Source organism: Chamaea fasciata, unplaced genomic scaffold (genome assembly GCF_029207755.1).
Source record: "Chamaea fasciata isolate MVZ Bird 193981 ecotype frontalis unplaced genomic scaffold, bChaFas1.0.hap1 SCAF_1, whole genome shotgun sequence".
In the NCBI taxonomy this organism is placed as follows: domain Eukaryota; kingdom Metazoa; phylum Chordata; class Aves; order Passeriformes; family Sylviidae; genus Chamaea; species Chamaea fasciata.
This window is the reverse complement of record NW_027094086.1, coordinates 81,902,254-81,915,122: the sequence shown is the minus strand read 5'-3', so window position 1 is coordinate 81,915,122 and position 12,869 is coordinate 81,902,254. Positions and strand designations below refer to the sequence as shown.

Here is a 12,869-nt window from a genome sequence, read left to right as displayed (position 1 = left end):
TGCTTGTATCCTTGACCTGTCATCATAACAATAATGTGTTGACATTACATTGCCCTAGCTCATGGTCCAGCTTGGGTTCTGTCTTAAAGACAGTAAGTGCTTTCACGGATTAGAGGTTAAGGGAATCAAAAGAGGCATAAATGACTTGCACTAAAGGTTTGAGGAGCACAAAGCTCCCAGTGAAAGTGGGTATCATTTACTGCTTCTGTTAAAGGCAACTGCAGTTTCAGCACTTCAGGAGTAGTTCCTGCAGATGCATTGAGGACATCTTACAAAAATTGTGTGACACTGGATTTTTATTTTCCTCAATAAAGGTGAGCCATGTCTTTCCATTCTGGGCGAGGATGTCCCCGTGGCCAGGGGGGACCAGGAGCAAGAACTTCAACGCAGACCTACCGCCCTCAGAACCTCCGGCAGCTTCACCCACAGCAGCCCTCCGTGCAGTACCAGTATGAGCAGCAAACTGCCCCTCCAACAACCTACTCCAGCCCTCCAGCCACCGGTTACATGCCTCCCAGGCCAGACTTTGTGCCCTATCCTCCTCCGGTGCCCCCTTCCACACAAAATCCCATCAGCCAGTGTCCCATGAGACCACCGTTTTCAAACCACCAGATGAGGCAGAGCTTCCCAGTGCCTCCGTGTTTCCCTCCCACACCTCCACCAGTGCCAAACCCTAGCAACACTCCCGTGGCAGGAACACCTGCTGGACAAAGCACCTTTCCATACATGATGCCTCCCCCCACGGTACCACACCCTCCTCCTCCGCCAGTCATGCCCCAGCAGGTCAGCTACCAGCCCGTGTACTCGGCGGGCTACTCGCAGCAGTCCTTCCCGCCGCCCAGCTTCAGCAGCTACCAGCACAGCTCCGGCTCCTTCCCGAGCAGTGCCGCCGGCAGCAGCGCCAGCAGCAGCCACTTCCGGCACACGGGGCAGTACCAGGGAGAGAAGTCCCAGAGCGAGCGGCGCTCCCCGGACAGGAGCAAGCACTACGATGAGCACCGGCACCGCGAGCACGGTCACGTCCATGGCGACAGGCATCGCTCCGCCAACCACGGGGATCGGCGGGATCGAGGCCGCAGCCCGGACAGGAGGAGGCAGGAAAGCAGTCGGCACCGGACAGATTATGACCGAGGAAGGGTATCACCTCATCACAGAAGTTACGAGCGAAACAGGTAACTGTTACCTGCCTGTGGGGGGAGGGATGTCATCATTGTTCCATAGTATGTGTTTGTATCAATGTTCTTCCGTTCCCCTTGTTTGTCCCTCTAGCTTGGGAAGTAGCCAGTAGTCAGGTCTCAGGAAAAAGTTACTGTTCAGGCACCTTTTGCGTACACTGCTTTGCCTCACGGTTGTGAGCTGGTAGACCTGTTGCTCTTGTCCAAGGAGATAGTTTTCAAACAAGAGCTTCCTTGCGTGCCATTGAGTGGATTGTTCCATACTGCCCAACATATTTACCTTAGAAATTTATGCACATGTGGCAGGAAAATAGAGTTGGCACTCTAAGACTGTAGAAAGTTAAGTCTTAGGAACCATTAAGCCCCAGAACTTTGAATTTCAGTATTTAGGTACCGGAGTTAGGGTGTCGTGTTTACTTTCTTTCAGAAAGTCTTGTGTTTGTAGAGAACTCTGGCTTGGTGAGGTTCATAGTCTGATAGGGGCCCATAGCTAAACTTTGCAGTAAGGTGTTTGAGTCAAAAGCATGTTATGTTCAGGATGAAGACCTCAGAAAGCCAGCCTGTGATCTCAAGAGAGGACTGAGGTGAAAATGAGCATGGGCCTGTTGTAGGTGTCACTGATGTTATTCAGATGGATGAGTGTGCACTGCTTATTTTGGGATTTATCATGAAGTGTCTGTCCCTCTTCTTCAGGGACACAGATGACTTGAAAATTATGAGCTGACCTGATGCAATTTGCTGTGGTGTGTTTTAGAGCAAACCATCATCAGTTAAATCTTTCTCATATCTTAGATTTGTTCTGTTTGTAGCTATTTATGTGTCTAATGAGTTTTGCCAAAATATTCAAAGAGCTACTGAAAAGTTAAGTATTTACCAGGGCTCCTGGATCACATACTCTTAATTTTAAAAGCTCAGAATTTTTTCATGCCACGAGTGGAATGTGAATTTACACAAAAAGCCTGCATGAATGAAGCCCCTTTGATTTAGATATGCAGAGGCTAAGTTACAAAACCTTAGACACCTGCATTCAAAAAAACAACCCAAGCCTCACACTCAGTAAGTTAACTTTGATTTTGAAAAAAGGATTTTCCTAAAAGTGAATACAGCTGGCATTAAGGCACCGGCCTTTTCTGTATGACATGCTTGTGGAGTTTTCTCCTTTTTTCTGCTTTATTTCAAGTTTCAGTTTTAAGTTTTGAAAATGCGTGTTTTCAGCAGCTTCTTTCTCAAAGACTTTCAGATTGCTGCTTTAGGACAACAGCTTCTAGATCTTCTTGATACTGTATCTACTTATTTTAATTCAGCCTGCTTGCCAGAATTGTGGTTGACTTTTTTTTTGTGCAGCATCTCTCTCCCAAGCAAATCAGATGGCATAGAGTATGCCTTCTCTGGAGCCTGAAATCCAGGCTTGAACAAAGCACCAACAAACAGGGATAAATTGGGCTGGGGAAAAACAATAGATAATTTATCTTTTTGCTTTATAAGTTTGCATTCTGTTTCATATTATGAGCATGGAAACAAACATATATATATGTTCATAAATAATTTTGACTCATTCTGTTAATCACCAAGCCACTTGAGGCTCATGTTTATAATTCCTAGTGTATCAGTAGACTAGAAGTTTTAACAGATGCACAATGACTTGCCAGCTGTTAGCAGAATGTAAAAGCTGCCTGTGTGATCTTTCCTGCCTAATAAATACAGTAATTTCATACAGTCATTTAGCTTGGAAAATGTACTTAAGATCAAGTCCAACCTATAACCTCATGCTGCCAACTCCACCATTTAATTGTGTCCCTAAGTGCCACATCTACATCTGCTTTAAGTGCCCTCAGGGATGGTGATACTACCACTTTCCTGGACAGCCTGTTCCAGTGCTCAATAACCCTTTGGGTGAAGAAATTTTTCCTGCTATCCAAATGTAATCTCTCCTAGTGCAACTTGAGGCTGTTTCCTTTCATTCTCTCGCTTGTTACTGGGAGAAGAGGCTGACCTCGACCTGGCTATAACTCCCTTTCAGGCAGTTGTAGAGAGCAATAAGGTCTTCCCTGAGCCTCCTTTTCTCCAGGTGCTACAACCCCAGCTCCCTCAGCTGCTCCTCATATGACTTACTCTCTATTCTCTTCATCAGCTCCGTTGCCCTTCTCTGGACTCACTTCAGCACCTCAGTGTCTGCCTTGTAGTGAGGGGCCCAGAACCGGACACAGGATTCCAGGTGTAGCCTCACCAGTGCTGAGTACAGGGGGACAATCACTCTGCTGCTGGTACAGGCCAGGATGCCCTTGGCCTTTCTGGCCGCTTGGGTCTGCACTGGCTTGTATTCAGCTTCCTGTGACCAACATCCTCATCTGTTCTGCTGGACAGTTTTCTAGCCACTCTTCCTAAAGACTTCAGTTGATTTAAAGCTCTTTGACCCAAGAAATGTGTTTGGGTTGTTAGATTCTTCATATGCGTGTGGAAGCTGAGTCTTGCAGATGAGAGTCATAGTTTCAGCATCATGCCAATTGTCTCTGTCTGGTTTCGGGTGTGCTTGAGGTTGCTGTTAGGAAGAGAGGACTTGCCTCAAACACTTGAACTACTGCTGTGCTTACAAAGCTGTTGTGCTTGAAATAAGTTTCCTTTTCCTTCCTTGAGGCATTTAGAATGGTTATAGATACAATACCCTTTGCCATTCATAGCAGAAGAGGAAAAATGGTAGTAAGTCCTGTTGGGGATTCATAGAAGTCGCCTCTGTATGGTGTGAATTAACTTTCATATTGAGATAGATGGCTTTGTGACAAAGGTGGGGAACATGGACACTTGACTGTCTTTTACAAGTTTCTTGAAGGTCAGTGTTAAGAACGTCTGGGTTTTTAGCAGTCAGCACGTGGATGTCATTTTGCATGATCTTAGGCTGCTTTTGTGTTCCCTTCAGGTGAAGGATGTATGAAATGCCAGATTTCTCATTTAACTTATTTTTTCAACTTCTCAAGGGAGCGAGAGAGGGAGAGGCATCGGCACCGTGACAGCAGAAGATCACCATCACAAGACAGATCCTACAAAAAGGATTACAAGAGAGCAGGAAGGTAAGGAGGGCTGCATATGGTCTCTTGGACATTTGAGGCTCTGTGCATCCACTCATATAAGGTTTTGTGTATGCATATGAAACCCAGAAAAAATGAATGTCTTAAATTTATAGTCATCTACTGATACATGCAAATACCAGTTATCTCAAGACCTTGTAGAGTTAAAAACTGGATTAATCTCTGGAGAGAGAGTTTCACTGCTGTGTTCTAAAGACTTTCTCTTAAATCTTCTAGTCTGTAAAGTACCAAAATTATTTAAAGTTGCTCTATCTTTAGATTATCTTTTAGAGGCTTTTCTTATATTGCTGCTCCTTTCTGAATACTGAATAGTTGAAAACATTGAAACATTATTGGTTTTGTAGGCAGAGAAGATTAAAAATAAGTAGGTAGTTTCCTTACTTTTCTTTTGAAAGCATCGGTCTTGCGATGCACAAGGAATATCACACCTTGTGTTGTTCAAAGGTGTGTTAGAGTAACAGAAGTGTGAGTTCTGTATAATCGTTTTAATAAAACTCAAGTCTTGTCAGACTAATAGTCTGTGGGAACTTTGAAACTTCTTACTGTAACTTCTAGTTATGCCTGATGTGACTTAGTTTTTACCAATGAGTTCCTAACTTAAAATTAAACGAAATTCACTTAGAATGCAAATAGGAATTTTAATTGAAAATGGCATGTCTTTTTTATTTTAATTCTTGATTATGGCTTCAAATAAAAAGCGCATTGAATTTTAAGTCATTTTATAGTAGTTCAAAACTACAGATTACTCTTGTACTCTTTATGGTACAAGTTAAAAGCTGGAAAGGCAGCTGGATTTTGCTGCAATTTGTATGATAGAATGACTTACTGATTGAAGCAAACTGTTTTTCATTTTAAAATAATAAAGGGAATTGCTTTTGTTTGCTTTCTCCCACTAAGTCGGTCTCCAAGCAGAGAGAGAAAGAGAACCCGATGGGAAGAGGACAGAGAAAGGTGGTCTGAGAACCAGAGCTCCAGTAAAGAGAAAAATTATACTGCTGTCAAAGACAAAGAATCAGAAGAGAATGCTTCTGAAAAAAATGAAGAGGAAGATGAGGAATTGCTTAAGCCGGTCTGGGTTCGCTGTACACATTCTGAAAGCTATTATTCCAATGACCCTATGGATCAAGTGGTATGTCAGTGAGAACTCTGAAATGACTGCAGACAGTCCTTTATAATATGAACCCTTCAGCAGGATCATCATTTTGTGTCATTTCTCTCTTCCCAATCATCTCAGTCTTTTAACCCTGTTAGGGGTTTCATTTGTTGCTATTCTTCCTTGTTTTCATCAGTCCCTTCAGTCTGTTAGCATTCAGAGGAGTCATACTTGGAATGGCGTACTTTTTTTTTTTTGTCTCCAGGAAGGAAAGATCTATTTTTTCCCTTATACGCTGTGTTCAACTTGTGAGCACAGATGCCTCAAGCAATGTACATTCCTGAAAACTTGGAGAAGTGCTATACCAGCAAATGAAATAATTTCTCTGCTAGTTCACCTGGTGAAACAATGTAATGATATACTAAAGCTTTATTAAGTATTCCCATGTTTCACTGAAAGATCTGTCTTTCCCATCTTGTTGAGTTTTTTCATGAAATGCTGGTAGATGTTGAGTTCTTGTGCTATTTTAACACTGTCTTCTTTTTGTTCTGTTGTTGTTCTAATTTTTTTTATTAACAGGGGGACTCTACTGTGGTAGGCACAAGCAAGCTCCGGGATCTGTATGAAAAGTTTGACGAGGAGTTAGGAAAGCGACAGGCAAAGGCCAAAGCTGCCAGGCCACCATGGGAGCCACCAAAAACCAAGCTGGATGAAGATTTAGGTAGGCTGAAATCATGACAAAGCTCTGAAATGGAATAATCTGTAGTTAACCTGTTTTGGCAGTTGTGTGTATTTAATCATGTTGCTAGGTGTTTTTTTAAGTCCCTGCTTTGCATTTCACATCCATGGGAGTTTTGCTGTAGCTTTTGATGGAAGTAGAGCTAGATTCTTTACCCGGAAAGCCTAGGTGGAAATGGAGAGTATCCAGCACTACCAAATGCTAGTTTGTTCCATGGCATAAAACACCCTGAGCATGATGAGGTAGTCCAGAGAAATGGCACATGAGGAGCTTTGAGGAGCTTCTGGTCTTACATTGCTGAAGAGCAAGCAAGAATAGTGGTGATAGCCTCAGTGCTGTAAAAGCACACATTTGAGTTCTCCTTCAGTATTATATTTTTGTTGTGCAGTTCTGCTTAATATGATCAGACATCTGCAAAAGTATCAGTTTTCATAACATACATTATCTGCATTACCTTTCCCACCCATATGGATCTTCTGACAGTGAAGTACTTCCAGCAGCATCAAGTACTGGGGAAATGCTGGTTGAATTAGTAGGGCAGAAGTTTTTATAGCAATTTGTCTACTCAGAAGTCAGTGAAAGCTATTTTTCTTGGTTTGTTTTGTGAAAACTGTTGTTCTTTTCATACTTCCAACATTTCACTGTTTCATAGTGTGTTTTTTAGTCAGTTGCTTTAGTTCAAGAAATTTGTAGGTGTATCACAGTGATTTAGATACCCTAGTAGGCTTGCTTTTAAACTATTGCTTCATGTTGGCCAGGTGAGCTGCTTCAAACTCTCAGGTCTCATCTCAGTAACTCATTAAAAAATCGCATATCAAAAATTCCAAAGCTGGATACAGGCATAATTACATGGTTACATGCTGATGGCATAAAAGGATGCAATGAAGAGGAAAGAAAAGGATAAATACAGATGAAGTAAAATGTGAACTTACTTTTTAAAGGATTTCTTCACGTCTTTTTTGAACAGTGCACTTGCATATATTTAAACTCCTTCAGGAAATCTGCTAACTGCAAAGTTAACTGTAGGGTTTTTTAGGAGGTGTTTTTTCATGTGGACGAATCAAGAACATGACTGCTACACTCAACATATCTGTGTAAAGCCCTCATTCCTTAGATCTCTGAGGAAGAAAGCCTGCTGCTCCAGGCTAAAATATGATCGGGCCAAGGGCAACTTCATCATTTTCTTTTTTCACTCTTTCTGTAGATCCAGAAGACTTAGTGTCTTCACTGTTCCCCTGGGCTAACTTGGTGTCTGTGCCAGCTTCTCCAACAGCCATGTAGTGTCTGGTAGTTTGTCTTACTTTGTACTGCAGTAAATGCTGTCTCTGCTCTGTCTTGTGTTAGCAGCAATGATGGGTTGCAGTGGGATAGCAGTGCACTCCAGGAGCACTTTAAGGTCATGAAGGGCTGATGATGGAAGAAATTCTTTACTGTGAAGGTGATGAGGCAATGGAAGAGGTTGCCCAGAGAAGTTATGGATGTCCTATCCCTAGCAATGTTTAAAGCCAGGTTGGATGGGGCACTGAGCAACCTGATCTAGTGGGAAGTATCCCTCTCCATGACAAAGGGATTGGAATTAGATGGTCTTTAAAACTCCTCCCAACCCAAACCATTCTATGATTTCAGTACGTTACATTGAAAAGTTCTGTGTTAGTCTTTTGAAACTAAACTCCAGCTTACTCTCACAGGTTCTTGTATATTTTGCACCTGAAAATAGACTTCATTATTAATCAGATCTATATCAGAGAACTTTTGAAACTTAAGTCTTTGTGAATATTTGTAGGAAAACACGTGCACGCTTCGTGAGGAAACTCTATTTCAGCTGTGCACAGATGACCTATGTAAACCATGTGTTCCAAAGACATATTTTAATAACACCTTATGTCAAATTATGAACTGTGTAAAAATATATCTTGATTTAAAAAAAGGGAAACATTTTTCTTAGTGATGTTCTCTCATTTTCTTTTTCTCCTTTTTCTTTCAACTAAGGAGATCTTGTATTCAGTAAAAATGTGTACTTTAAAACCCTAGTTTCACAGTATTTGAAAGCACTGACAGTATAGTAATATATTTTCTCTTAAGTCAAAACTTAAAAAATGGAAGAAACATTGCATTTTATTCCGAGAATAAAATAAACTACTTGCATACTGGTATATGTCTTGGCTATAAAGGCCTTTATTTAAATTGGAGCTGAGGATGTCTGTGGAAATGAGTGACTAAAATTATGTGCATGAGAAAGGGAGTCACTCCGCTGTACCACTGCAGATCAGAGATACTGAGATCAAGGTTTTTGTGTGTGGGGTTTTTTTTTTTAATATTAAGTCCAGACATTAATTCATGATAAAGAATGCATTGCTATGGAGAAGGGAGCATGTAGAAGTGTTTTTCAGCCTTCTTTATTTCTTCTGTGTGAATCAGAGAGCTCCAGTGAGTCAGAGTGTGACTCCGAAGATGACAGCAGCTGCTCCAGCAGTTCAGATTCGGATGTTATTGACGTCATTGCAGAAATTAAGCGTAAAAAAGCACATCCTGATCGTCTCCACGAAGAGCTGTGGTACAATGATCCTGGACAGGTAGGGTGTGAGGGAAAAGTACTGGGTGTCCAAAGGTCATTCTCCCGATAAATTGAAAATTTTGCCTTGTTGTCAAACATGCAGAGTAACTTCTAATTCAAAATGCTTTCTTTACCCCTGTTTTCAGTTTTCTCTCTCATCTTCTTCAAAGCACTTCACTTTTGGTTTCAGGAGCATGGTTCCAGCTAATTAATCCTGGAGATTATTCAGTTGGAATCATGTCTGATAGGGTTAATAAAAACTGCATGCTAACAATGTGCTAATGCTGTCCTTTTAGCCCTGAGATAAAGGTACACAACTGAATTCTGTGGTGGAAGAAAACTGATATGTTTACATCCTTTACAAATTTTTCATCTTAAGCTCTCAGCTCATAATAATAAATAATGTTTTAAATATGCAGTTAATGCTTTTAATTTCTTGTCTAATGGTTCTTTTGTAATTGCATGGAGATTGTAGTTCTCATTAAATGTAATTGCTGAGCGCATGAAGTGCTGTTTTGAATGTACACATTGCACAGAAGACTAGTTTTTGTTTGCAAATTCACCATCTTCATCTTTCTTAAATATTTTACAATCTATTCTCTCATTTCAAGTGGCACCTCAGTAAATTTATTTTTCTGTCACTTTGTGTGATGTATGAATTTAGCATGCAACAAATCATAATGTGAAGAGATACTGGAATGCATATTGCCACTGTGGTAATTCGGAATCTGTTGAATATTCTATTATGGATTCATATTTATGCTTCTAGTTAAAAAAAATGATTGAGCATAACTAGTTGTTTTTTGTTTGTATGGAAAACAAAATTAGTGAGCTCTTTAGATATTTAACAGAAAAAATTATGTAGCTCTTGGGCACACTTCAAAGTAATGTTCTATGAAGAATATTAACAAAAAAACCCGTGGAATAATTGTAGAAGGAATAGATTGAGGAATGTTTGGTATATGAGTTTCCTGCTGAAAAACGTTCTTTATCAAAAACTTTCTCGAGACTGACTCTTCATCTTTCTTGAAAAGACTAAAATCAGTCATGGTGAGCCTGTCAGTGCTGTGCTACTTCTGTGTAGACTTTATTTGAAAACATTTGAAGTTTTCATAGATATTTATCTGGTGCGTCAAAGTGCTTACTGTCAGTAAATAAAACAGGAATGATTGCCATGCACTCTGACATGTACAGGTACACTGTCTGACACGGAACTAGATTTGTGGGATGGATCTTCTCAACTCTTCAATCTGTGAAGCTTGTTTGTTAATTTGGATAATCTCCATCAGTGCTGACAGTTACCAGAAAATAAATTGTTAAATTCAAGTCCACCACAGTGGATTTTGCCTTACAAATGAGATCTGCTTGTTTGTGTTGTTCTGTTGGTCAGAGAATCATTGCCTATGTAAATTTGTGATCTCTCACCATCATTTTACCATCAATTCATGATTGCTCTCCTGCATTTTTTTCCTATGAGCAGTGTTGTTAGGGACAAGATAGACAGATATGTATGTGATTGTTTCTCAAGTCTGGGCCTTTACAGGTACTTCACATCTCTCTCAGTCTTGGCCTGTGCATTTAATATAACAGAGGCAGTATTTGTGCTAAACAGTTCTAAGAATTAAGGATGAGATTTTCAAAAATACTTGATGATTATTTAAATAGCCTCAGTAGAAGCTTAGTTTTGGAGCACTGATGAGCAATTAGCTGTTGGCTGCTTTTTTAACTCTCTTCTGTCTTATCGCTGTATAAGCCAGTGAGGAAGTTTGTTTCTACCTATGAGCATGATCCTATTTCTTGGAACCTGTTCCTTCCTCGAGGGTCTCAGAGTAGGGGAAAAACTGTGTGAACAACAGGCTGTCACATCACTCCATTGTTAAGACTGTGTGACTTAGTTTCCAAAGGAGTAGGAAAGTGACCTGCTTCTTATGTTCCTTTGCACATACACATTGTGCCAGTCTGTAGAAACTGAGGTTACCATAAAAACTAAAAGGTTGCATCCCTGTCCAACTGCCTAAAGCTAACATTAACAGTGATTTAGTGATTCTTGCTTCCTGTGGTTACCTTCACATTACGTCTAATATGTGATAATGCCATTTAGCCCCACTGTGGATGCTGTTTATGTTTTCAGACTGCTTGTAATAGCATGGAAAGTTCAGCTGGTTTTTCTATTGCATTGCAAGTTTATTGTTTATCTGTTTGGGTTTTTTTCCTAAGCCTAAAAGAAGTTTGACTTCTTGGATTCAAACATTGATTAAAAACTGGGGATGGGAACTTAATTTGTTTCTCTGGTTTGTTTGTGGCATTCTTATGTGGGATTTCTGCAATGAGCATAATGTAAGAGCAGAAAGCTTAAGGTTGTTGCAGTAGTTGATAGTCTGCCTTTATCTTAGTCATTAAAGTGAAAAGAGACGCACCAGCTTTATGATGTATACCCTGGCCCTTTTTGGTATTGGCACTTGATGCACCATACAGAACACTCAAGTGCGTATTTTTTCCCTCATTATCTCTTTTACTGCTCTGTTCACAGGATGGATTTGAAGTGTTCCCATTAGTTCTTTTAAGTACCAAGTAAAATCTTTGAAGGCTCTGCATTTCAGGGGATAGCCTTGTTCCATGGCAGAGGGCTTAGCTGAGGATGAGTTTCCAGTCAGAGAATTCAGTGGAACTGTTTGAATATGGAGATTTCAGCATGTAAATATTGACACATGCATGTTTAGGACCTGAATTTTGTTTTAGGCAGTCAGCATGCTGTTTGTGTGTATAAGCAATGGAAAAGAGGTTTATTATAGCAGGGTGGTAGAATTCTGCTGAGAGTGTTTTTCCATCTTGTGCTTCTGAAGCAGTGATGAAGTTCTAATGCTGCTGTGCAGTTCTCTTACATTAGTCTACAGTGTTTTCAGTTTTATTGGCTTAAGAACATCCACTTAATCTAAGCATGACAGGCTTTTAGAAGCATCAGCACTCAGGGCATTAAAACCAACATACTTTTCCAAAACCACTTTTCAATAAAACCAGAATCCTATTTTGTTTTTGACAGATGAATGATGGACCTTTGTGCAAGTGCAGTGCTAAAGCCCGGCGAACAGGAATAAGGCATGGCATTTATCCTGGTGAAGAGGTATTAGTAATTCTAAGGATTGCAATTATGAATACAAATTTGCAGCTGTAAATTCCTGCTTGGGTTGATTTGAGAGGGTTTTCCCATGATTTACAGGCTGAGTAAAAAAAACCTGTTGTGCAACTTTAAATCACTTAGTTACATAACCTCATATTTAAAATGCAATACTGGTAATGAAATCCATCTGAAAACCATAGAAAACTTTTGCCTGTGTTTGCTTAGTTTTAGATTTGTTTTTTTTTTTTTTTTTTTTTTTTTAAGTTCCTGAAACATGATTGTGTTAATAGAAAAAAAACTTGTGATCAAAGATCTTCTGTCTTCAAGTGGATGAATATGTTATGAGGACCCACTCTGTAAAGTGTTTGCTTTAAAAAAAATTAAATAGTAATTTTGCTGCTGAAAGAAGCAGAAGGCTTGTCAGGAGACATTCTTGCCTTAGCACGTAGTCTTTACAATTTATTTTCATACTTTTTCTTGAAAAATTTTATTTTTCAGTTTGCCTTCTTACATATATTTACTGAAAAAATCACTTATTTCTCTGTAGCTAAGGAGTTACAAATGTTTCTGTGAATTGAGTTCAGAAAATTGGCTTTGGTCTAAAGCTTACTATAAATTTCTCCAGTTCAGAATCTATTCCTCCCCATGTTGCATCTAGGATTCTTCTTGCAGAAAAGGGAGAAAATTTAGGATGAGAAAACTACTATATATAAAAGTTGCTGCATGAAGGCAGCTGCTCCCTGGAACAATGCCATCTGGGAATCCCAGGTTTCACAAAATCTCCATGGATATAATACTTTTCACAGTGTCCTGTGGGTGAAACTGCCTGGTTTTCAATTAGCTTATTTGCCGCTACCTTGTTGCAGTTGTGAGAAGCCTATGTTGGGGTGGAAGAGCCAATGAAATCACCTTCCTTACTGCATATGTTTTGCAAAGTGGTCAGAGCACTGTGGTGGTGTAGCTGTCTTGCCATTGCCACAGACCAGCTTTTGTTCTACAGGTCAGAATAGTACACTGCACCCTGCAGTGGTTTTATTCTTTTTCCCAGTGTATTCCAAACAGCAAGTTGTATGTAGTGCATATGAAAAACTGATTTTGTCCGACTAT

The 12,869-nt window shown here is 40.1% G+C and overlaps 1 protein-coding gene across 2 annotated transcripts in view; it reads left to right on the top strand.

Moving 5' to 3' along the window:
- DROSHA (drosha ribonuclease III) overlaps positions 1-12,869 on the top strand; it is a 70,481-nt gene that overhangs the window by 2,517 nt on the left and 55,095 nt on the right. For both annotated transcript variants that reach the window (XM_066186590.1, XM_066186578.1), the window contains exons 2-7: positions 315-1,172; positions 4,148-4,240; positions 5,156-5,387; positions 5,931-6,072; positions 8,509-8,663; positions 11,685-11,765. In XM_066186590.1, the coding sequence (XP_066042687.1) occupies positions 322-1,172; positions 4,148-4,240; positions 5,156-5,387; positions 5,931-6,072; positions 8,509-8,663; positions 11,685-11,765 (1,554 nt within the window). In that variant the 5' untranslated portion in view covers positions 315-321. The remainder of the gene's footprint in view (positions 1-314; positions 1,173-4,147; positions 4,241-5,155; positions 5,388-5,930; positions 6,073-8,508; positions 8,664-11,684; positions 11,766-12,869) is intronic.